The 27,204-nt window shown below is 39.5% G+C and overlaps 1 protein-coding gene across 1 annotated transcript in view; it reads right to left on the reverse strand.

The window, feature by feature from the left end:
- NFATC4 (nuclear factor of activated T cells 4) overlaps positions 1-27,204 on the reverse strand; it is a 2,196,128-nt gene that overhangs the window by 46,903 nt on the left and 2,122,021 nt on the right. Inside the window, exons 8-9 of the mRNA XM_044089135.1 lie at positions 15,174-15,300; positions 1,661-3,004 (exon numbers count right to left, since the gene is read on the reverse strand). Of these exons, the coding sequence (XP_043945070.1) occupies positions 1,661-3,004; positions 15,174-15,300 (1,471 nt within the window). The remainder of the gene's footprint in view (positions 1-1,660; positions 3,005-15,173; positions 15,301-27,204) is intronic.

Here is a 27,204-nt window from a genome sequence, read left to right on the forward strand (position 1 = left end):
AATATACCACACCACGTCATCGGTTGTTGCTTAAATCACCTACTGTAATATATCCATAAATGTACTGTAATATATCCATAAATCATGTACTGTAATATATCCATAAATCACGTACTGTAATATATCCATAAATCACCTACTGTAATATATCCAAAAAGCATGTACCGTAATATTTCCATAAATCATGTACTGTATTAGATCCATAAATCACCATCTGTAATATATCCATAAATCACATACTGTAATATATCCATAAATCACCTACTGTATTATATCCATAAATAATCTACTGTAATAAATCCATAAATCATGTACTGTATTATATCCATAAATCACCTACTGTAATATATCCATAAATTACATACGTTAATATATCCATAAATCACATACTGTAATATATCCATAAATCTCCTGCTGTAATATATCCATAAATCACCTGCTGTAATATATCCATAAATCACATACGTTAATATATCCATAAATCACATACTGTAATATATCCGTAAATTGCATACTGTAATATATTCATAAATCACGTACTGTAATATATCCATAAATCACCTGCTATAATATATCCATAAATCATGTACTGTAATATATCCATAAATCACCTGCTGTAATATATCCATAAATCACATACTGTAATATATCCATAAATCACCTGCTGTTATATATCCATAAATCACATACTGTAATATATCCATAAATCATGTACTGTAATATATCCATAACTGTAATATATCCATAAATGACATACTGTAATATATCCATAAATCACGTACTGTAATATATCCATAAATCCCCTGCTGTAATATATCCATAAATCATGTACTGTAATATATCCATAAATCACCTGCTATAATATATCCATAAATCATGTACTGTAATATATCCATAAATCACCTGCTGTAATATATCCATAAATCACATACTGTAATATATCCATAAATCACCTGCTGTTATATATCCATAAATCACATACTGTAATATATCCATAAATCATGTACTGAAATATATCCATAACTGTAATATATCCATAAATGACATACTGTAATATATCCATAAATCACGTACTGTAATATATCCATAAATCCCCTGCTGTAATATATCCATAAATCATGTACTGTAATATATCCATAAATCACCTGCTGCACTATATCCATAAATCACGTACTGTAATATATCCATAAATCACTTGCTGTAATATATCCATAAATAATGTACTGTAATATATCCATAACTGTAATATATCCATAAATCTTGTACTGTAATATATCCATACATCACGTAATGTAATATATCCATAGTAGTATCCTTTTGACACAGTCTACAGAAGATTATTAGTCATAATACTAGACTGCAAAAATCTCTTTTTATTTCAGTGATGGAAGAAAGTACCCATCCCTTGCCCCTGCTCTAAAATAGTACAATAAGACCCTAAGTCAGTACAGCTTAGCAAAAATGACAAGTTTTGGCCTTTTATTGTTTTAAGAGAAACCCATTTACAGATAACTTCACATTTCTTTTGGCTGTAGTTATGCTACAGTCTCAGAATATACTGACAGGATAAGTTATGATACAGAAAGGTTTTCTGATAGAAAACAGACCTCGCCAATTTGTATTGACTGCTATATCTAGATGCATTTTGCTACTCACGTACCTTCTTCAAAAGTGATGCCTTGAATTGGAATGCTTTGAAATGCACTTTCATATTGAGCTTTTTCTGATTCTGCATCCTGTCCTGTGTCTTCCAAAATGTGGCTAACAAAGCCAGAGGTTGGTCCTGGTTCCATAGAGGATGGTCCTGGTTCCATATTCAAATTACAATATCGATCATTATTCCTCATGTTCTGGGCATGAGGAAGGCTTTCCATCATGGATTTGACTTGTTCTTTATTGTGCAAATGGGACTTGGATTCCTGTGGCATTCCAGAATTCTGGAAGTTAGAATTTTGAGGTGAATGACAGCCAGATCCTAGGCCATGTGAATATTCTGGTGTGTGGGAAAAAGAGGGAGTTGTATCTTGTGGAATATTTGGCATCCCCCCTTGGTCTGATATAAAATGAGGAGGGGTATGCTGATTTAGTGGGGTATCATCACTGGATGCTAAGTGAAACTGTGTTGAGGGCTGAGAGAATGGATATGAGATGGCACTGTGGCTGTGAATACTAAATATGTTTGACTCTTGGTCGCCATGTTGCATTGGTGGTACCTCACTAGGTACTGGCTGCTGGCCAAAATGGCACTCAAACTGTTGCCTAGAAGACTCACTGACTTGTGAGCTGGAATTCTGAGACATCATCATTTGCACAGGCATATTGGGAAACAGTGCTGATGCTGACTGACCACAAGTTGGATCTAGTAGTGGAGTACAATGTCCAGAAGGAACTGGAACTGGACTGTGAGGCATATGAGGACTTAAACAGGGCTGAGATGGTGAGGGACTTGAACAGGATGAATCTCCCCAAACCAAGGAGGGAGAAGATGATGACCTCTGTAAATGGGGCAGTAACAGGCCTCCCATCGCTAGTTCTCCCTCACTGTCACCATATGGTGCAAGACACTGGAATCCTGATGGCAAAGTTTCTCTAAAATTTGAATTATATGGAGCCTGTGTAATACTCCCTTGAGATTCAAAGGACATATGGCAGCTTTCCTCCAAGTCATGCCTGTTCTCTGTAATGTTTAGCAAATGTGACTGATGGCCAGATTGTGACTGGGAATCTGGAAAGGTACTGGTGGTGTTAGAATGGGAACTGCCACTGTAAACTGGTGGAAAAGATGCTGGTGGTGTCATGGACATACAAGATGGATGTAACTGTAAAAAATTGTCCCGCTGATGGCCTGCCATCACACCCATGTTGCCAACTCCAGGATCCATAGGCCCATTGGGAAAACTTCTGAGATGCATGTCAGTCCTATTGCATGAATTTGAAACTGATGTTGATTGTGGCTGACTTGTTCTCATGTGCATGTCATGGTTTGGTTCTTCTTTAAAGATGACTGTGGAAAAAGAAAAAAAAATCAGTAAAGTGATGAGTTCTCATAAACAGGGAGAATAACACAAAATCTTTCTTTGAAAGAGGATCTTGTTGATAAAGCATACCATAAAAAAATAAAGAAAGAAAGAAAGAAGCAACTTCAACAGTAATATACTTATTTTCCTATTTATAATGGAGATCAGCTGAGGGGATTTGTAGTTACAACTATCTGTATCATAAGGGACCTAAGAAATAAAAAAAGTTCTCAGTTATGCTGTGATGGACAATATGTCACTACCTTCACCAGTGTGGCACACAAATGAGAGTATGTCACCCACTGTGATGTTAAGATGGCTGACACTATTGGGGTTTGAGTCCCACCACTGCCAACCAAGGGTGAAGTAATAGCAGGACAGTGCCATACGTCTGTTTCAATAATTATTCACAAAATACAACCTGGCCTCAAGAGCCACTGCTGTCCCAGGTAAGGGCTTTCAACATCCATGCACAACCTGGACTGCACAGAGGCCACTTAGAGATCTGAGTCTTTGGTCAAGCAACCCATGGCTCCTTTCTCACCTCTCTGTCTTCCAATGTTCCAGTTCCACACACACACACACACACACACACACACACACACATACACACACACACACACACACACACACACACACACACACACACACACACACACACACACACACTTCCAAGGATGGCTAGCTGGCAGAATTCTCCAATTCTCCACAGCTTACTTTTGTACAACAGCACCCTGGAATATTCAATGGATTCTAGTTACCTGCTGCTCTGAAACTGAGGAAACTGAAACAAATATGAAACCATACACATTAATCTTTTTACTGGTAGTAGTCTAAGCAGACTAATGGGAGATGTGTGCCATGTATCTTATTAACCAGCAGTGTAAATAATGGCCGCCATCTTAACAGTTGACACACACACACACACACACACACACACACACACACACACACACACACACACACACACACACACACACACACACACACACAGTCACAACTGCTTAAAAGCTGATAAATGAACTTTGCTTAACTAATACAGAAAACAGTTTAAATACAGACAGGTACTGTTAGATATAGCTATTATTCTATCCGTTATCTTCTGTGTGTGTGTGTGTGGTGTGTGTGTGTGTGTATGTATATGTATATATATATATATATATATATATATGTATATATATATATATATATATATGTATATATATATATATATATATATATATATATATTTATTTATATATAGGAAGGCATATGTAGAAATAACAAAGGTAATAAAACTAAGCAGGACATACACAAAAAAAATAAGCTCAAACAACCTACGTTCCCTGGTTTTAGCTTACCACAGAAAAACTATCTATAACTATGTTAAGTTAGATACATTAATAACTAGTACAATCTCAGAATGGTCTACATCAAACATGACAGGAACAGCATTTCAACATAGCATAAGAAATACAGTTATATACAATCTTTTCCCACCACTCCAAATATTCATAATGTGACACTTAAAGGTTAACAAATGAACTTTGTTTAAATAATAAAGCAAACACTGGAAATACAAATTAAAATATATAGAGAGTTTGACACACAGAGAAATGGAGACGATGCAATCAGCAAGAAAAAGAGAGTAGCATTGTTGGCACTGAATTCACCCTCAAGTCCTGGTAAGTACCTTCATGTGGTAAACCTTGTTTTCACAAAATCTCACTAAGAAATCACTGATATCTCAGCTGTTATATAGCATATATCATGGAGGGAGGTAGATTAAAAAAACATTAAAAAGACTGCTGGGTGTACTGGTGCCAGGAATAATCCTGGTAGGTGCACTGGTGCCAGGTTTTGAAAAAAATGGCAGTGTATAATATTCAAGCCACAGAAACATTCCTAAAGTGAGGTTAGGTCAGACCCAGGGGGTGGATGGCTCCCCTGTTATAGAAGAAAGATAAAGTGCACAAAAGTTACGAAAACTGATAGGCCAGAAAAGAGAGATAAAAATGAGAGATTGGACTACTGAGGATAACAAAGAAATGATGTTATGGTTACTATTATTCAAGAAGCCCAGAGTTTTCAGATAGGACATAATTAGAAAACTTACAAGAGAAATTAGAGGAAAGAAAATACTTGCACAAAAAAAACTGTCAAAAACTTCAGATACAAATTTGCATTGTGCAGGCCACCTGGAAAAAGAAGTGACAGAGGAAGTGCAAAAATATAAAGAAAAAAATGAGATTTTGAAAGGTATAAAAAGAAACATGGACATGAGAAAGAAAAAAAGAGACCTGATGTGGTGAATATTTACGCTAAGGAAAAAGCCAAGCCAATCAATACAAAAAAGCAACTCCAAATAAATTTGTAGAGAAATACAGGTAAATGCATCCAAATATGGAAAATTTCATAATACAAAAAAAAAAAAAAAGAAATGTATTAATAAGGTAGAAGTTAATTAAATAAAAATTTAAGTCATGGATTATCTGTGAAGTGAAGGATTTTGTGTAGAAAATCCAGCACAGGTAATATTGCGGCGAGTTGGAACAATGAGTTCCCAGATTAAGAAGCAGCAAGTTGAAAGGGAGGGATCTGAAGAAAAAGTACAGACATGGGAACGGAAAAGAGACCTGGCAGAGTGCAGTATTTATACAAAGGATAAAGCAAAACTAATCAATACATAAAAGTGTAGCTGCAGATATCTGAAGAGAAATACAGACAAAAGCACCAGACATTTTATTTTATTTTATTTATTTTATTTATTTTACATTTGTTGACCGGGCTGGTCTATCTGGATACATGTCCTTTTTCAGTAGAGGCCCGGGGAGAAAAGCTCCAACATAGTGAGAAGACAAACAGTATATAAACATTCAGAGAAAAAATTTACATTAACATATGTATAAAAGTACAAAAGTCAAATTCATGTAACTAGGTATTCATTCATATGAGAAGGAGGTTGTTTGAAGTATAGAAGCCTTGGTGAGGAGGAGCAAGGTCTATAAGGGGGTGACGAGACTAGGGTTGCGGTTGAATGGTTAGGTTTAGTCTGGTTTTGAACAAGGACATAACCAGTGTGATTTTAGGAATTCTTTGAGATTGTTTTTGAATTGGTTAAGTGAAGTTACTTGTCTTAGGTGATTTGGAAGGGAATTCCAGGGTTTCCCTATGGAGTTGGCATAGAGGGCATCGCCCCCCGAATTCTTGGATTTAACGGTTTGTATTTGAATGCTATTTGCTGATCGGAGGCAGTTAAGGTTAGAGTAGGGAGTTAGTATTTTGCTCAGGGCAGGGGCTCTATCAGGTTGGTTGATTATTTTGAATGCTTCCGTGAGTTGGGTGAATTTGAGAAGATTAGGCAGTTCCAACCATCCAAGTTTCTTTAGGTTAAGGCAGTGGTGGGTACGGTAGGGTGTACCTGTGATAAATCGGGCTATGTGATTGTAGGCAACTGAGAGCAGGAAAATGACATGGAAAATCTCACAATATATACATAAGAAGACAAATCGTGAAAGTAGAAAAGAGGCTTAGTATGGAAGAAGTGAACAAACAGAAACTGAAGTTATGGATTATTTGTGAAGTGAAGGATTTAGTGTATAAAATCCAACATAGGTAATGGCACAGTATGATGGAACAATGACTCACCAGATTAAGGAGAAACAGGTCGAGTGGGAGGCGTCTGAAGAATTGCTACATGGTGATGCTCTGGACCATTCTATAGGAGACTGGTACAAAGGTTTAGTTGAAGTTGCACAGCAAGAGAAGAAGCAGGAAAACGTGGCATTGTTGACGTAGGCAGTGTTGTGAAGTGGTGGCCCAATGAGGTCCCATATGAAGAAGCAGCAGATGAAGTATGGTGTATCTGAAGAGGATATGCAATAGGAAGATGTTCTGAAAGTTTCTGTAGAAAGTTTACAGAAAATGGAGAGCAAAGAAGGTGTTCTCAGTCTACAAGAACATGATCAAAGGGAAAACCTGTTAACATATATGGCTATGAGTACAATTTGGCTCCCAAAAAAACAACAAAGTGTAAAGGCTTCTCATCTTCTTTTTGTGGGTGATTTAAAACTGCATGGTTATAGGTTCAAACTAAGCTAAATGCCCCTGTGGGACATTTTAAGCCTAGCCAATTACCCCATCTGAGAGTCAAATTCTGCATCTTTTGGCTAGTGTAGTGGTTAGAGTCGTGGGTTTGTAGGCAGGTGTTCACGGTTTGAGTCCCAAGACAGGCAACTTATTTCCCGGGGATCACTCCAGTGGCTCTACTCGACAGAGGCACTGGGAACTAAGGTCAGGTGGCACAATGCCAGGGTAATCCTATGGGCTAGGCTTGTAAAGGCTCCAGGGCCATTAGCCTATACACACCTATGAACCTATGAACACCTTAACCATTATATTCCAGTCTCTGTATAGATTTATGCCTAGCCAATTAACCCATGTGAGAATCAAACCCAGCACCTTGTGTCTGCAAGGCAAATATCTTAACCATTATACCAAAGGAGGTGAAAGTACCACTAAAAGTGGTTAAACCATTCTCAGATAATATAAGACTAAAACTGGTCTTGATAAATGTTCAAAAGCAACATTTTAAGCAGGAGAGCTGCAGCACCAGGAAAATATCAGTCTGGGACAGGAACGTGATATAAAGGAACCTGAGCAGGAGGGAGTGTATAAATGTTTGGGAACTGATGAAGGATTGGCAATAAAACATGAACAAATGTGAATAAAACTCAGTAAGGAATATTTTAGAAGACTAAAACCAGTATTGAAAACTACCTTGACATCTAGGAACAAAGTCCAAACTGTAAACCAATTTGCTCTTCCTGTTCTAACTTACAGCTTTGGGGTGACTGACCAGCCCCAAAGGCATTGTATCAGTTAGACGGGAAAACAAGAAAAATGTTTCACGCTTATCAAATCATATATAAAAATCAGTGCATACCAAGACTGTATATTCCTCGTTCTGAAGGGGTACGGGCCTCCTCAAAACTGTTTACATGTATAGAGCTGCAGTCATCAGATTGCATGCACATTTGCTGACCTGACCAGATCCAAACAGTGAAAGGTTTAAAATATGAGGATAAGAAGTTTAAGATGACTTCCCTGCTTAGCTTAGCAGAAGCATATTGGTGGCAAGAGGAAATGGAAATGAAACCAGAAGTAGATAAAAATCAGGCAGCAACTGAATGTGCAAAAACAAAAGAAAAATATATAAAGAGAAGGATCAGATGAAAGAGAAGAATGTGGAAAGGGCATAAATATTATGGCAGTTACAGAGATCTCTTGGAAGAACCTCATGTTGATCAGGATCTGGCACAGAAATGGTTAAGGAGAGGCGAATTTAAACCAAAAAATGAAAGGTTAGTAATGGCGGATTAGGATAGTGGACTAAGTACATGCTGGTTTACAAAGTCCATTGAACATGTAGAAGAGAGAGACAAATGCAGGTTCTGTAAAACAGAATTGGAAGCAGTCACACATCTTATTGCTGGGTGTGATACACTCATGACAGAGGGCCTGTTTACTGAAAGGGACAATAACGTGGCAAGATTGTCGCAGAGGGGATTGTGCAAACACTAAAATATTGAAGTAGTTGACAAACATTGGATACATGAATCACAAAGCATTGTAGAAAATGATAAAGTTTATATTACATGGGATCCCCCATAATCAACATTTCAAAAAAATGAATGCGAGATAACTAGATATAATAGATCAGGAAACAAAGAAAAAAACAGCACGCATCAGTGAAACTGCTATACCCAGCGAACAAGTGCTGTTGCCTGTCTTATGGGTGCCAGATACTATGAGCCAAGAATAATCCATCTATATTATAGAAGAAGAACTAGTAAATCTGTTGGAATTAACTGGAATTTTTTTATGAGAAATTTGGCAAGGTACATTCTACAAAAAATCAAGATAAAGCATAAAACAAAATAAAGCAAAACTGCAATGATTCATTAACAAATACATGTACATAACAAAGAAAGAGAGCTTTGTAATGTCAGCCCTAAATTTACATGGTTAACATGATTATATTATATTAAAGAGCATTGTTAAATATATTTTATTTCCTTTGGTATTATGAATTACTTCTCAAAATATATAAATAAGCAGTAAATAAAGCTGGAGTATATGAGAGCTCTGTTTTACTCAGGCATATATTTCAAAGACATGCAGACGTCCCCAGGTTTAGGCATGTGTGGGAGATGTTGAAGTGTGTTAGGAACTCAGAGACGGTTACTGACATGAATAGTCAGTCTTCAGGAAAAAGAATGTTTAAGTGGACCGCCTAGCTATGCCTGCACATAGTAGGAGTGCCTTCCATTAACCTAAAAAGTAGTGACTCCATGACCCAGTGGAAGTCCAGAAGGGATCTTGACTACCATCATCTGCAAGCCTAGGATACCTGAGGCTTATGTAGGAGAGGCCTTGAAGTAACCTCTCAGAAGTCCACTTCTTGCTGGAAGTCTGGATAAAGACAGTTTTGCTTAACCTTAGCCTTGGTAATTTCCATGATTCTGGGTGAAATCAGAAGGTTGTCAGCCTTTAGGTCTCAAGGTCATGCATCATCTGACAAAGATAGGCAGCCTACATGAGAATGAATGGTTAGATGAGGCCCTCAGACCATGCCTGCCAGCAGCAACAAGAGGTGTCTCCCCTAAGCCTCCTGAGTGGGTAGTATACTCCCAATCCCACAGATTTCTGAAAAGGACCTCAACTGCTATCTTCTATGGGCCTAGGAGACTTGTGGTCTAGCTAGGAGGGGAACCTCAGATCACCCTCCCTCTCTGATGTTCCAAACCATCCAAGACTAAATCCTCCTGGTGGGAGTCTCTATAACTGCATTTTTCTTTGCTGATATCTTTTGCTAAGGTATTATTTTATTGGAATGCTTTTTAGTAGTTGCACTTCTGAGTCAAACAAGTACATATCTGAAATGATTTTATTTTTCTTCTATTATTGGTAAATAAAGTTTAATCACAGTCTCTAGTTTTTCTTGAAACTATTTGTGTACCAGAAAGAAAATGCCAACTTTATTTGTTTGCTATGTATAGCTCCTTGCCTGGTCTGTATTTTACTTTCAGTTCATATTTGTGTGATAAAAAATGCACTTTACAATTTTTAAAGTACCTTGTACAGAGGATTTTTGAATAAACTTTACAAAGGTTTATGGTCTGTTTCTACCTGACCATCTTTGCCACAGATATATTTAAGGGATTTCTTGTATTTATGTACTATTGCTATCCATTCCTTTTCTATGTGAGCATATTTCTCCTGTTCATATGTAAACGCAACTGGCTCATATGAAACTGTTCTGTTCTCCTGTAGGACCCCACCTCCTATACCACTGTCCATCCACCCATAACTCCCTTTATCCTATTTTTACACATCGGGTCAGTGAGTCCCATCAACAGTGACCATGATCTAGAGTGAATGTTCACAACACTGGGTGGTTAGCCCTGCTACAGCTGTACCACTATGACTGACATCTTAATCACATCATAACATTTTAATGTTGGAGTACCTCTAATTAGAGTCATATGAATTCCAAACACTTTTCTTGTTTATAGCATAATTCTTCAAAGAAGTGTATTAAATTTATGCAGGCTGGGGCTTTATTTATCAAACTTTGTCTGCAGAAACCCCGATATGCATCTAGTACTGAAAAAAAAATGTTTATTGGCATTTCTGAGACTACTTCTTTATCTGAAAACCTGATGTTGTTGCACTAGTAAAGAGGACACATAAGATTTTCCAGCCTCCAAAAGACTGGAATTACTGGACAGAGACACCTAAAATAGAGTCTTTTGTTGTGTAGTCTGATTGTCCATCCATGAAATAATAATTTCATACCATGGACAGTTTTGGGAAGTGGTTTTAAAACTTTTTTTTACTATAAGGGCTTTGCTAACGTCACATGTTGTCCTCGCAGCAAGAACTGGCCAGTGAAGTGAATCAATCATGAACCAAATACTTGTAGGTTTGCCAGATCAATATTTTATGTGCAAATGGCAGACTCAAATGGCAACCATCATAATCTTTTTATGTATTTAACCCATAATTCTGCAGATTGTGCACCAAGGACAGCAGGTATCCCTGTAGCCATTTGCTGTCATGCTTAGGTGGACCTCATGGATTCCACTGAAGATACCATGGTAACCTCCAGACAAGGATCGTGTTCCTTCTTCATACTTATAGACTTTCTTTTAAAATTGATGACTCTTCCTCCAGCTGAACATCCTGCCATTATGTATTTAAATGTATCTTGGAAAACTCTTTCTGCTGAACATTACCACTGCCAGAAAAATTTTTGAATTGTAAGCCGTGTAAAAGGGAGGAAAATTTTCTCAAAAGCAAACTATAGCCTCCTAAGTGATGGCATAAATAGATTCAAAGCTCCTGCTACCACTGTTAACAACAACTCCTATATAGAGGTGTATACAAATGCCCTGTACAAACACCTATGCAAATGTATAGACTCAGCTGTACCTGAATGGATGAAAACAAGGTCATCACAAAAAAAAACAACAAGCCACTTGGACATCAAGCATAAACAGCGTATACAACTGGAAGAAACTAATGTCTAAGAACAAGAGGAAACTGACTTAAAAGAGGAAGGACACCCTCCACAGCTTGAACAAGCAAATTAGATATCTTTAAAGACCTCTAAAGCCAATTACAAACCTAAACTAACATCTCTTGCTAAGGATAATCACAAGGCATTCTTTCTCTACATCAGAAATCTAAAAGGCAAGGCTCAGCTTTGTGCAGAACTATTAGTGGATGGTACCATTTATACTGACCCTGAGGACATTGCCAACCTGCTAGCAGACAGATTTGGTGCAAACTTTACCCTCTTGTCTCCACCAGACATACCCCAAAGCATACCTGTCACCAGTCCTCTACCTAGTATCTCCAAAGAGCAGGTCATAACCACACTCTCTATGGCCAAAAGCACAGCCTCTTTGGGACTGGATAACATCCAAGGCTGCCTACTAAATGGTGTAAAATAGGACCTAGCAGAACCACTTGGCACTCTCTTCAACCACAGTGTAAGTACTAACTTTGTCCCAGCAGAGTAAAAAACAGCAACATTAATTCCCTTGCACAAAGGGGGTCCATAAACCGACCCTGGGAACTATAGGCCCATAAGCCCAACCAGCCTTATCTGCAAGGCCATGGAGAGAATCATCATGGACCTTATCAGCAAAGACATTGTGACCTTCAAACCTTGACCTGACTCAATTGGGCTGTGTTAAGGGTAGAGCAGGCCTATTAAACCCGGTGAACTTCTCTGAGAATGTCACCAAAGCCCTGGATAAAGGCAAAACAGTACCTACAGCCTATCTTGACTTAGCCGAGGCTTTTGACACAATCCCCCTCTCAGGCATCATTGAGAAACTCACCAAGCTGGGAATTAACCCATATGTCACTAGATGTGTAGCCAATGGCTCACCGACAGAAAGCATACAAAGTTGAGGATTCTACCTCTACCAGCAGACCTGTTACTAGCAGCGTACTACAAGGATCTGTGCTGGGACCTCTACTGTTTGCAATCTATTTCTCAGAAGTCTAGGTGAAGATAGCCTGTGGCTTACTAAGTTTGCCAATAACTGCAAACTGGGTGCAATTATTGAGTCCCCCAGTCATGTTGATATACTACAAAAAGGGCTTACACAGACAAATTATTGGTGCCAAAGTCATGGACTTAAACTAAATGAAAAAAATGCATTATCATCCCTTTCAGCAAAGGGGAAGTCCCTGCAAATTATAATATTGAAAATACCCCCCTTAGCTCAAACTCTATGGCGACAGATTTGGGAACACAGATTGCTAGCGACCTTAACTTTGATCACCATGCATCTACAGGGGTAAGGAGGACCTTCTTCACTGCACAACTCATAAGTAAGCGTATTGCATCCAGAGCTTGGGATGTTATAACTCCCCTGTACTCATCCCTCATTGGATCACTAATAGAGTACAACACTCCCTTCCGTATGTACCTCACCAGACACCTGCAGCAGTTGGAGAGACCTCAGAGGTTTCTTACCAAGAAAATTCAGGGCTACCAACACATGACCTACATGGAGAGACTGAAGGCCCTGTCACTGTACTCTGTATCTTATAGGCTGTTGAGAGGCAACTTGTGCCTGGTATACAAAGCAGTCTTCGACCATGCCCTAATGGAAATGCTTCATATCCATAAGTCAAATGGGACAAGATTTAGTCGGTCTAGGGATCTTAACCTACCCTGCAATATTAACAAGAAATGCTGGCGAGACAGATATGTCTCTCAGAGATTGCCACTCCTCTGTAGCAAACGCCCAGTTCACATAAAACACAGCTCCTCAATGACCATATTTAAGTGTAACTTAGACAACTGGATGGCAGAGTGTAAATTTACCCCGGGGTTGTCACCTATGTCCCTCTTTGATAAGGGCAGTTGGTGCTGGGTCACAGACTCGCACTGCAAATATAGACCATGCAACTTGGTCAATAAGGGAACAAAGGTATAACATGGCTAGGCTTATAAAGACTCTAGGGCTGATAGCCTAGTAACCTCCTATGAACCTTTGAACCTATAGAGTGCCCTTGCAAAATAAGTCATGATTTACAGCCAAATTAACTACAGAAGCTACCTTCATTGGTCAGTGCATAAATTCGCCTGTTTTCATAACAAAGGAGAGTATTTGCTGCAGTATGTGGATGTTCATAGGTGACTCCGATTTTACTTGAACAGTATTAAATCTATTAGAAATGAGTCACAGCTCTTATTTTAATTTCCATAAAGAAATTAGGCTACAGCATTTACAAAACCACATTGTGCAGGTGGTTGTCAGACTGCATAAAGTTCTTTCATCAAAAATACAGTAAACCTTTACCTTCTGTATCAGCACATCAGGCCACTAGGGCAGTAGCTACCTCTCAAGCCTTTCTAAGAAATACCATCACAGATGATATTTGTACAGCTACTGCACAGGCTTCACTGAATACATCTGCAAGACTGCTAGCTGAAGGTCATCACTACATCTAGGTCTTCAGAGCCACAGTCATTAGAGATATGCTGACAGTAGATGGATCACCGGGAGGATAAGCACTAGAGTCTTAAACAATGATAATGTAATGGGCATTGAATCTTAAATGATGATAATGTAATGGGCATCGAATCTTAAAACGATGTAAATGTAATGGGCATCGAATCTTAAATGATGATAATGTAATGGGCAACTTTGTCTCATAGGATCATAGGAAGTTACTAGGCTATTAGCCCTGAGGCTCTTACAAGCCTAGCCAAGAATTTAGCCCATGTTTCAACAAGTCAGCAGCCTATGCCACTGTCCAGCAGGGACATAGGCAGAATCCCAGGGCTGTAATTTGTTTTCTCCATCCAGTTATCCAGGTTGCACTTAAAAAGGTTTAATGAGGTACTCTGCTTTATGTGGAGAGGGAGTCTATTCCACAAAAGGGGGAGTCTCTGGGACACAAATCTGTCCCGCAAACAAGTCCTAATGATGTCACAGACCAGGTTGAGGTCTCGCATATGGGTTACTCAAGTGGAGCTTGACTTGCAAATATGCAGCAGTCCCATCAGGGTAGGGTCTGAGATTGCTTTTTATGCCAGACAGAGGTCACCTCTGAGGATCCTGTAGGAGACTGAGTAGAGGGACAGGGTTATGTAGGGTAAATGTTTGAGGCCATGGATTCTCTGGGTGAGGAAATAGGGTAAGTACATAACTTTCATATGTGACATCATGTTGTATCTAACATTAGATCTGGATGAGCAGGTCCATCCTCATTAACATACCCACCTGACTCAGGGTGGATAACTTGTAGAAGGGCTTGATGTATTTGAGTTGCTGTTTGTGTTCGACCTTATAGTAACCTAACTGAGATCTGTAAAGGACATCAATCTGCAGAGCATTATGGGTAAAGTGAAAGAGACAAGTAACCTGAGGAAGTTTTAAATGCTGTGCTGCCCAAGAGCTGCCACCTTTAGTTCTGTTGGTTAATAAAGATGGACTTCCTCATCACAATCTAACATTACAGTGAGCACATAACTTCTGTCAGTTTTCTGTTGATGTACATAGCAGTGTAGCACATAACGTCTGTTAGTTTTCAGTGTCTGAAAAGAAACCTGAAAGTGATTCCTCCTCATTCCACTACACTTACCAGGTAGATATTTGAAGCACTGTGTTGGACTCCTCTTCCTTTTCCCATTAGAAACGTAGAAAACAACTTGCACTGGTCGGGTTATCCTCTTGTTAACATACTGGGGGACTTCTAATACTAGAGAAGACTAAAGATTAACAAACACAAAACAGAAAAAATAAATAAATAATGTACCTCAACCTGTAGGTGACTTCTCTGTGGGAAAATGATTTGTTAATAAGATATTTTAAAACATACATAACGGTTAAGCTCAAGTTTGTTTAGAAAACATAAAATGGATCATTCATTGTGTTTTATTTATTTCATTTGTGGTAACTGTTATAATCTTAGAAATAAGGAAGCTGCAATCAAAAAAACTGTTCCTTTTATAGGTGAGACATGCACATAGAGAACAACACTAATTTAAAAAACATCAGCTGTAAAATGTTAAGGAGCTAAGACAATTACAGAGCTTATCATCAGCAGTGGCAGACTTCCATCTTAAAATTGGTACTGCAGCTTAGGTATTGAGTCTGGCATACTGGACTCTTTGAATGACAACCTTGAAAGTGACTGGATCTTAGCAAGTAAAACATTCCAAGGTGCTGGCACATGTAGATTAAATATTGTACCTTGTCACCAGTATAGCCAAGTCTGTAGTTGGAGGTTTTAATAAATATTTGTGGACAGCATATATTATCTATCACTTGTGAAGAGCTGCAAAAATTAAACTAATCAGGAAGTCTTAGAAAGCAGAGGATACTTAGCATAACCTTAGGTATTTAAGTAGGAGGACTGCTGCTTCTATAACATTCCTAAAACATGGCATTGGCCAATGACAGAGGTCAAGACTGCTGCTTCTGTAACATTCCTAAACATGGCATTAGCCAATGACATAGGTCAGGATTGCTGCGTCTGTAATATTCCTAAAACATGACAGTGGTCAGTTCTTCTATGTGAATTCTAGATTAGTCAGACATCCCCCAATCAAATCAAATCTCTTTTCTACAGTTTAAAATCTGTAAGCTCATTTCTTTGGTCCTCATTTTTAAGTTGATAGAGACACCAGTTTGGGAACTGCTCAGGGTGTCAGATGATCGAGCTATGGCTCAAATTATCTTATTTAAACACCTTTGGTTAATTAGGGTAAAAAATCTGTATTATAATCACTGTACAGATCATTACTCCAGAACATTTTAATACATTGTAAGGTACTAAAACAGATGGAAAAGAATGGTGACCCCAGACTCAGAAGTAGCATTATGGCATTAATATGAAGCATGGTTAGCTTTAAAAAGGCCTCCTGGGGTTGTTAACCTAGTAATCACCAATGAACATATGAGTGGACAGGTTGTCTATCCTATTTGTAAAGATGGAAAATGGTGCGGCTAGTGGTCCAATTGTATCACAAAGGCTATGCACAAAACAGTTATAACAAAGGATGCAGTCGCAGCCACTGCCTTGGTGGAATGAGCTCTCTCATAGGATTAGAGGTTATTAATTAAAGACAAAAATATTGCTGCACATAGCATCACTGCTATAACATCAACACTGCAAACAGTTGACTTAAACAACTAAAATAAAATTAAGTAATGCATCCCCTACCCCTGTTATACTATACAAATTAAATCTGAACTTACACAACAAAGGTTAAGGAGTAGCTTCATTACCCTTGAAGTTCTGTGATTGCTAAAGAAGTACAGTTATTACAACGTGTGATTACAGTGAATCTGGATAATCTAACATGATTAGTGAAAGCTTGATATTACCAGACTCAACCAAACTAAATGCTCCCTTACATGGACCTCACGTACTTTCCTGTGATACTTTTTAACAAAACAGTTGTGCACTTAGCCACTCATTTGGAAAGAATTTGTGTTGAAAATTATCATCTTTCCTTCCATATAAAAAGAAAACAAATTTGTGGTCCCATGGCCCAAAACACCTGGTTCTATTGCTATAATACCTGAGTTGTCTATACATGGCTATCCTTTGTAAGCTGGTCTCCCATTTATTCCAAGGGATTTTGATAATAAAAGAAAGCGACTGTCTTTCTGTCAGTTCTAAGACCTCCTTTGGCATGGAGAAGGATTGATCTAGATAGACACCCTGTCCTCAGAGAATAGAGTATATTGTTTCTTACCCATCAGGGCTTATAACTGTAAAACTGTCCTGTTAGATATATAGCAGTGAATTCTTTTGTAAGAGGTAACGGCTATTAAGAACAGTGTTTTACCAGAAAATGACTTTCATGGCAGCCAAGCCATCAGGCTCAAAAGAAGGGAGTTTCTATATGACAACAGTTACATCCATCCTCTGGTAGGGTTTGATGCAGAAGGCCTCTATGATAAGTAGCCTGCTGGTTGTGAAAGAGGGGATAGGGGGTTCATGGGAAACAAAGCTAAGACAGCAGACAAGTGGACTTTAATGGAGGCCTATATAAAACCCTGAGCAAACAGCTCTGAAAGGTATTCCAGGATAAAAAGAAAAGAGGTAGATGTTGGTTCTGTGTATCTGTTGATACACCAAGCAGAGAACCTCTTCCACTTAGCTAATAACATTTTCTTGCACTGGGTTTTCTAGCCTTCTTTGCACCATAATTTGGCCTTGAGTAAACATTACTTATACGGACATCCTAAATTGACAGCAACCTGATTAACAACAGGAAACACTATAATCCATCTTAGGGTTGGAAGGGTGGACTAATGGTTAAGGTGTTTGCCTTACAAACACAAGGTGCAGGGTTTGACTCTCACAAGGGATAATTGGCTAGGCTTACAATGGCTCACATGGGCAGTTAGCTTAGTACTAATCTATGAACCTATGAACCTATGAAAAACAAACCTGCAAACCACCCTAAGATCTATGAAACAGAAGTGGAGCTAGGGTGGGGCAAATGTGCAGCTGCCATGGTCATAAGAAGTTAGGGGTGAGATCAGCTGATGTCAATGGTGTGGCACCATATGTGATGACCACCCACACCCACTGGACCAGTAATCAAGAAGCCTCAATCCTCACAACTGTCAGCAATGGGAGAATGTTCACTGGGAGGGTAACAATCACACACACAGTATTTCCAGATGTGGTGCTCTGCATCAAGTGCAATTTCCCTTGCAAGCACACAGAGACCACAATCAGTCCGGGGCTGGTTTCTCACTCTTTCTGCAGATCCCCAATAAGACTCCCATTGGCACAGCTATACAGTTGAGATCTCAGATGAATGACCAAGCCAAGACCTCCAGCACCCTCTCTGTCCAACCAGTGCTTTGTGTCCCTGCCCAAGTAGCTGACACACACACACACACACACTCACACACACACACACTCTGAGGTTTGATTTACACACACACACGCACACACGCACACACACACATACACACACACCTGGGAAAGGCTGGCACAGGTTTACTAACTATGCTTCCTTCTGCCCAGACTATAAGGTAGTTATCACTGCCAACAGAACCCTTTATCAGCTACTTTAAGGTCCTCAGCAAAGGGTGTCCAATCTTACTGTGTAATGTTACTATCAATACAAATGGTAGTTTGGCCAAGAGCAAGGCTATTAGGAGTGGCCCACCTGGTGTCACCAAATAAATATGCAAGTACTATCAAAATGTAAATATCTCAACACAGATAAGCCACAAAGGAAGGTTTAAATATATTTAATAATAAATTATAAAAGAACAAGACAGTAGTAAATATATATTCACATGTGACATCAGAGTTCAAAACCACAGGAAATATTAAAAACAACATTGCAGGACAGTCTGAAATAAATAAGAAAAAATATCTAAACTAAACTTTAATATATTCCTGACTGTATCTAACATAATTATACTATTCCTATTAACTTACTATTAAAGCAAGACAATTGTGTGGTCAATGGGTCCTCTTGTTGTCAGGTCCAAGACAGAATACAGAATGCTCAGTCTCACTAAGAGACTTCTCAAATTAATATCTAAAATATTGCTTCTGGGATATCTTGCAGAATGACAATTTCTTGTCATCTAACTCCTAGTTCCCAGGCCAAGCAACCACTGATGAAGTTGACAGTATTTAGCATCTTCCTGTAAAAATATGCAGACAAGGACTTCTCCTCAGATCTCTGGCAGAAACTGGAAGTCATAAAACAACTGCATTCCTTCATACTTTCAAGACTAGTAACTAGTTCATCCTAAAGACAATACAGAAAGTTTCCTAGTACAGACATTGTGGCTCTTGCTGCATTGAAAACTGAAAGATACCATCTTTTATGGCCTAGCCATAAAATAATTTAATTTCAGTCATTCTTCCGAGGTTTGCTGGACTGAAGTTAATCTCCTGTATTCCAGTTTCCATTTTTAAAATATATACATTTAAACAGTTACAATAGTACATGCACATTTATGTTCCCTTCCAGTAGGGCACACTGTGGATACATTTTAAACACAAGTATTTGACAAATACCTTTGCATGCATATTCTGTGTTTGCAATCAAGGCTGAAGGCCTAAAGCACTTCCTGTCTGTGATTTTTAAATGTAGCATTGCCACTTGTTGCATTTACAGCTGTGCTTCACTTGGAGCAAGCAGTTGCTACTGTTTATGTCGCACATGGTGCACTAAGTGCTTCAGTTATGACCACAAATGCAATAGCGACAAAAATTTCTGTATGTCGGTAACACACTAAAGATAGATTGGGATCTGCTGATTCTACCTTGTAGCACTTTCTGCCGAGGCTGGCTGTTCCTTTTGCCCCACCCTAGCTATGCTTCTGCTATAGACCAGTATAACTTACCTACTGACAACATACAAATTGCATACCAGAACTGATGCAGACATGGTTTACAATCATTTAGAAAACAAATAATTTATGACAATTGAATACAAAGTTAATAAAATAAACCTATATGGAGGAAAGATAATCTGTTATAAAATAAAGTCATAACTGAGAGATGTCAAAAGTAATATAACTTAAGTATGGCATAGAGAGATTACAAGAAAAGCATTTGACAGCATTATTCATCCATAGATCAAAGAATAGTTACAGGTTTAAATCCACCACTCATTGACAAATTACATAACAATCACTTCAGAACCAAATCATGACAAAAGAACAAATTACTGCCCCAGAGAGAAAACTCCAAACAGAGGGTGACACTTTGTCACCACTGCAAATTTTGTCTTGTCCTTAACCTATTAAATTGTTTACTTAAATTAGGTTATGGCTACAACTTTACTCTGGAAAACATTGCCAAATTACAACTTGTTTCCTTTTTTCTGGATGCTTTAACCTGTATAGCTCATCAGACAAGAAAGTGAAAAAAACATTTTCAAATGGTTAAAATTTTTTCAGATGACATAAGTATGACATTTGGCATCATACCTCTCAAATGTTCAGATTTTTCACAGAAAGTCCAGATTTTTGCCTCATAAAACTTCAAGCGCTTCTCACCCTGGAAGACATTGGGATCTGTGTAGTGACTGAGATATGTTTTAAAATAGTGGAGATCACTCCAGCTGTGCAGGGCTACAACACCTTCCACAAGTTTAGACCACCTACTGTGCAAAAAGGGAAAATGTGGAATTGTTTCAATCCACATCCAGAAGAGACTCACATCAAGGCTGGTAAAGCAATGTGAGGCACTAGAGCTTCTTCATGTCCAAATAACCATCTGAAAGGTCCTGTACCATCTATTAGTTAGAACTCTCTCTATGCAAAAGAAATCCAGGTGTCTCTCTGCAATGTCACATTCCATTGTTGTGGTCTGAGTTTATCACTGCCTTACAGATTCAGGATGGGAGGAAGCAGACAGTTTGACAGAAAAAGAAGGTGTGTAAGTGTGTGTGTGTGTGTGTGTGTGTGTGTGTGTGTGTGTGTGTGCGCGCGTGTGAGAGAGAGATTGTGTATGTTTGTGTGTGTGAAAAATAAACTCATCAATTTCATCTGTGGACACTTAGAGCACCGGGGAGCACATACATACATCTAGGCAGCAGTAAAAAAAAACAGAAAAAAAAATCAATAAATATCTTTCAAATACAAGGCATAACATGCATCATGGAACATTTGTAGCATCTGAGTTTCTCGGGTCTTGAGACCTCATGAGTATAAATTGATTTTAGATTAGCATTATTAGGGGTCCCATGTTCAAACTCTGCCCCGTACCACACCGAATCTAAAACCAGCCCTACTCAGACATGTGCAGAAGGTCACTATAGCATGTGTGGTGGCCAAGAAAAGTGTACTCATTTATTTAACTTTCTTTATGATCCAACCTTATAGGAAATACAGAAAGTTGATATATCATGGGAGATATGCAGTGTATGGTCATTATTTCTCTACCCTTCTCCCAAATAATAGGCTCATATGTAGTCACTAGGCATTTATTCCAGGAGAGTACTAAGGGGCCTACTCCAAATTTGCAATTGCAGCAAAGCACTGCCTGGTTAAGTGACTTGCTCAAGGTCACAAAGTAGGCAAATAAAGGCCAATAAATCTGCTATATACCACAGGAATTAGCTCATTAACAGCTTATATCCTTAGTTCTCTGTACCAACTGCCAAATTAAGCCTGAAAACCTTGCTATAGCTCGTTTAGGGGCAGTACACTGTCTATAAGCAGCAAGTTGAAATACATTACTGTTATCATTATTTGTTTTTGACTTTCCTCATAATCAAATATTAGATGTGGATGCAGGTGGCAATCTTTTGGGTGGTACAGGTTCAGAGATATGTTGTCTGTATTGAAATGTTTGGTCATTTGTTTGTTCTCTTTCATCCCAATTTGACATCAGAGTGGTACATAGAAGAGGGATACACACAGGGGACTAGATTTTGGTGGGTAAGAAGTACTTATTCCTAGATATGATTAATGTATTCTCACAAGAATTTGTCTTCTCAGTTTACTAGGAAGTACTATTTTGTTAGCTTTGAATATTAAACTTTAAGCATAGCTAATTTATTTCTTGGCAGAAAAGACTGGATTTCTTCTTTAATCATGATGTGTTCAGGCCATGAGCAGATTAAAAGGTTGTAAAAAAAAAGCTCTAAATGGTACTTCAGAGCATAAAGAACCCCACAGCTATTATTTCCTGTATGGATACAATGTAGTCTTCACAAGTCAGGGTGTGCTGAGTGGATAGAAAGAAAACTTAAAAAGTAGCAAGAAGTATGTAAAAACCTAAACAATGTATCTGAATGGTTTGTGGAGGCCAGTTTTAGGGCACTACAGGGGTGGAAAGGGAACTTATGGGAAGAGTAGAGATAACACTAAGTTTGACAAAATGTTAGGGTGCAGGGAGCATCACTGGGCAGTAAGGTGGAGTACCCTGAAGTCATGTTCCTAGGGCTCCACTTCACTGGAAAGTTGCCCAGGACAGTGATAATGTCAGACATAAGGAACGCAGCTAGTGGTGGGCCATACATGTCAGTTCAGAAATAAGGAACGCAGCTAGTGGTGGGCCATACATGTCAGTTCAGAAATGAGGAACGCAGCTAGTGGTGGGCCATACATGTCAGTTCAGAAATAAGGAACGCAGCTAGTGGTGGGCCATACATGTCAGTTCAGAAATAAGGAATGCAGCTAGTGGTGGGCCATGCATGTCAGTTCAGAAAAAAGGAACGCAGCTAGTGGTGGGCCATACATGTCAGTTCAGAAATAAGGAACACAGCTAGTGGTGGGCCATACATGTCAGTTCAGAAATAAGGAACGCAGCTAGTGGTGGGCCATACATGTCAGTTCAGAAATAAGGAATGCAGCTAGTGGTGGGCCATACATGTCAGCTCTGGGAAGTCAGAAATAAGGAACACAGCTAGTGGTGGGCCATACATGTCAGCTCTGGGATGTCAGAAATAAGTAACACAGCTAGTGGTGGGCCATACATGTCAGCTCTGGGATGTCAGAAATAAGGAACGCAGCTAGTGGTGGGCCATACATGTCAGCTCTGGGATGTCAGAAATAAGACACGCAGCTAGTGGTGGGCCATGCATGTCAGTTCAGAAATAAGGAATGCAGCTAGTGGTGGGCCATACATGTCAGCTCTGGGATCAGCACCCTTTGTGTGAACCATACATGTCAGTTATGGGATCAGCACCCAATGTGTGGGCCATACATGGCAGCTCTGGGATCAGCACTCTTTGTGTGGGCTATACATGTCAGCTCTGGGATCAGACCCCTTTGTGTGGGCCAAACATGTCAGCTCTGGGATCAGCACCCTTTGTGTGGGCCATACATGTCAGCTCTGGGATCAGCACCCTTTGTGTGGGACATACATGTCAGCTCTGGGATCAGCACCCTTTGTGTGGGCCATACATGTCAACTCTGGGATCAACACCCTTTGTGTGGGCCATACATATCAGCTCTGGGATCAGCACCCTTTCTGTGGGCCATACATGTCAGCTCTGGGATCAGCACCCTTTCTGTGGGCCATACATGTCAGCTCTGGGATCAGCACCTTTTGTGTTGGCCATACATATCAGTTCTGGGATCAGCACCCTTTGTGTGGGCCATACATGTCAGCTCTGGGATCAGCACCCTTTCTGTGGGCCATACATGTCAGTTCTGGGATCAGCACCCTTTGTGTGGGCCATACATGTCAGCTCTGGGATCGGCACCCTTTGTGTGGGCCATACATGTCAGCTCTGGGATCAGCACCCTTTGTGTGGGCCATACATGTCAGCTCTGGGATCAGCACCCTTTGTGTGGGCCATACATGTCAGTTCTGGGATCAGCACCCTTTGTGTGGGCCATACATGTCAGTTCTGGGATCAGCCCCCTTTGTGTGGGCCATACATGTCAGCTCTGGGATCAGCACCCTTTGTGTGGGCCATACATGTCAGCTCTGGGATCAGCACCCTTTCTGTGGGCCATACATGTCAGCTCTGGGATCAGCACCCTTTCTTTGGGCCATACATGTCAGCTCTGGGATCAGCCCCCTTTGTGTGGGCCATACATGTCAGCTCTGGGATCAGCACCCTTTGTGTGGGCCATACATGTCAGCTCTGGGATCAGCACCCTTTGTGTGGGACATACATGTCAGCTCTGGGATCAGCACCCTTTGTGTGGGCCATACATGTCAACTCTGGGATCAACACCCTTTGTGTGGGCCATACATATCAGCTCTGGGATCAGCACCCTTTCTGTGGGCCATACATGTCAGCTCTGGGATCAGCACCCTTTCTGTGGGCCATACATGTCAGCTCTGGGATCAGCACCTTTTGTGTTGGCCATACATGTCAGTTCTGGGATCAGCACCCTTTGTGTGGGCCATACATGTCAGCTCTGGGATCAGCACCCTTTCTGTGGGCCATACATGTCAGTTCTGGGATCAGCACCCTTTGTGTGGGCCATACATGTCAGCTCTGGGATCAGCACCCTTTGTGTGGGCCATACATGTCAGCTCTGGGATCAGCACCCTTTGTGTGGGCCATACATGTCAGCTCTGGGATCAGCACCCTTTGTGTGGGCCATACATGTCAGCTCTGGGATCAGCACCCATTGTGTGGGCCATACATGTCAGCTCTGGGATCAGCACCCTTTGTGTGGGCCATACATGTCAGCTCTGGGATCAGCACCCTTTCTGTGGGCCATACATGTCAGTTCTGGGATCAGCCCCCTTTGTGTGGGCCATACATGTCAGTTCTGGGATCAGCAGCCTTTGTTTTGTCAGTTTCAGAATATCTAATGAATTCAAGAAGCTTCTCAGCAAAACATGAATTTTGTAAAATGTGCTTAAAGTTTACTAACATTATTTATTTATTTGTAGTTGGTTTACCAGGATAGTCCACTGGGCCAAGATGAACCCATTTTCAATGGAGTCCTGGGGAGAAAAGCTCCAAACAAGTTACAATATGTTTTACATACTTTTTTGCAATATTTTACAAGAATTATACAATTAGAGCATACAATTTGTGGTAGACAGATTAGTGTTAAATGTTACAGTTAGAGCAAACAATTTTTGGAAGAACAAACTGGTGGTACACATTACAGAAGATGCAGGCTACAAAAGGTAAAAACATTACTGCATTAAAGGTACATTTTTCTTAGATAACTGAGAAATGCTTACAATATCCACTATTAAATTAAGATGATTAGGGACACTTTCTTCCTAGTTAAATCGGAAATGATTAAACATTTTGGGAAACAAAAAAATAAAAAAAAAAAGAGTTAAAATGCATGGTTGCTACTGGATAACTAAAGACACTTTCTTTTTAATTAAAGAAGTGATTAAAATCTTTGAAGAAATACTTAAGAGAGTTATGTGCATAAGAATTATATATTGAAAACTAAGCAAGAAGCAGTGAAAACAGGGAGAACAGAAAGATCTGGAAGGCCCAAAATTAGAAAGTCGAAGGAGGCAATTGTATATATCAGTAAAAATGTCAGTGTTCTACAAACTTAGCATCAGTTCAGTGCAGGAAACTGCATCTAGTTTATCATTTCCCAAAACAGGGATATCTAAGAAAGTTTTACAAATGGTGAATGAACAATCTCCAACTCCAGTACTTCATCAGCTAAAGAATATCAGTACCTTTACTCTTACCTTTGTCTGAGTCATTTGGCATAATATTACAGGTCCATGAATCCACTCCTCTGTAAGGAAGACCCTGATGGCATGACTGTGGAAAGACCTATGAACAGTTACTGCTAAAGAGAGAGACACATACAGGCTGGATCCTGCAGGACGTATTGGAGACTTTAGCCTCAGAAGAAGGACTAAAATCTGTAAGCCACTGTTTTCTTTTAAGAGACTTCTAAAGTAACGTGGCTTAATACCACAATTACGTTTACGTTTCATTTCAAAACTGGGCAACTTCAGTGCCACTAAAGAACAATTAAATCTCCAGTATCTTCAGTGGTTGCTAAATATTACTTCATTTTTATATATTTTCCTTTCAGTTATTTATTTTTTTTGATGTCTTACCACTGTCCACCTCTGACCTATTCATTTACATCTTAAGGCTAAATTGTAACCATTTACTAAGCAATATTCAAGGACACCTACCACACGCTGCTTTGCAACCATTTCCCGATGTAAGCTTTGTGAGTGAACCTCCCTCGATTCATCAAGAAGGAGATCTTTCCAAACTACCCTCTTCTGCAAAGGGGCAGGGAGCCACTTTCCTTGGTGATAGTCTAAGGGATGTAAGGACAGTATCCTTGTGGGTGACTGTCCACATGTCCTAGCTCAGTGGTGTGACATACAGTGGTTGCAATCTCTGCTTCACACCTTCATGACATGAGCTTCAGTCCTAACCTCCAGGCACTGTCTTCATGGCATTTTCATGTTCTTTCTGCACATACAAGGGTTTTTTGCAAGTTCTTTGTTTTCTTCCTATCATCTAAAATCATACTGACTGACTAGCTAATGTAAACTGCCCATGTATTATATATATTATACATTGTATATTATATATTATATGTTATACATTATATGTTATATGTTAGATTCACTCTTGGCCAGGATATATGCAATTCACTCAGCTGGTTAACTGAATGATTTTATCTGAACACCAGGCATGTTTATGCACTTACAGACAAGATGCTGAACTGCTTGCACTTGCCTTTTAACACACATGCATATATGTACTCTGCCCTCTTAAACACATGCATGTATGTGCTCTACCCTCTAACACACATGCATGTACTCTGCCCTCTAACACACATGCGTGTACTCTGCCCTCTAACACACATGCGTGTATGTTCTCTGCCCTCTAACACAAGTGCATGTATATACTCTGCTCTCTAACACACATGCTTGTATGTATTTTCTCCTCTAACACACATGCTTGTATGTACTCTGTCCTCTAAGACACACATATATACTCTGCTCTCTAACACACACATTTATACTCTGCCCTCTAACACACATGCATGTATGCACTCTGCCCTCTAACACACATGCTCATATGTAGTCTGCCCTCTAACACACAGATGTATGTACTCTGCCCTCTAACACATATATGTGTACTCTGCCCTCTAACACACACACACACACACACATATATACTCTGCCCTCTAACACACATATATGTACTCTGCCCTCTAACACACATGCATGCATGTACCCTACCCTA

Source organism: Protopterus annectens, chromosome 12.part0 (assembly GCF_019279795.1).
Source record: "Protopterus annectens isolate FY-2018-M chromosome 12.part0, PAN1.0, whole genome shotgun sequence".
NCBI classification, from domain to species: domain Eukaryota; kingdom Metazoa; phylum Chordata; order Ceratodontiformes; family Protopteridae; genus Protopterus; species Protopterus annectens.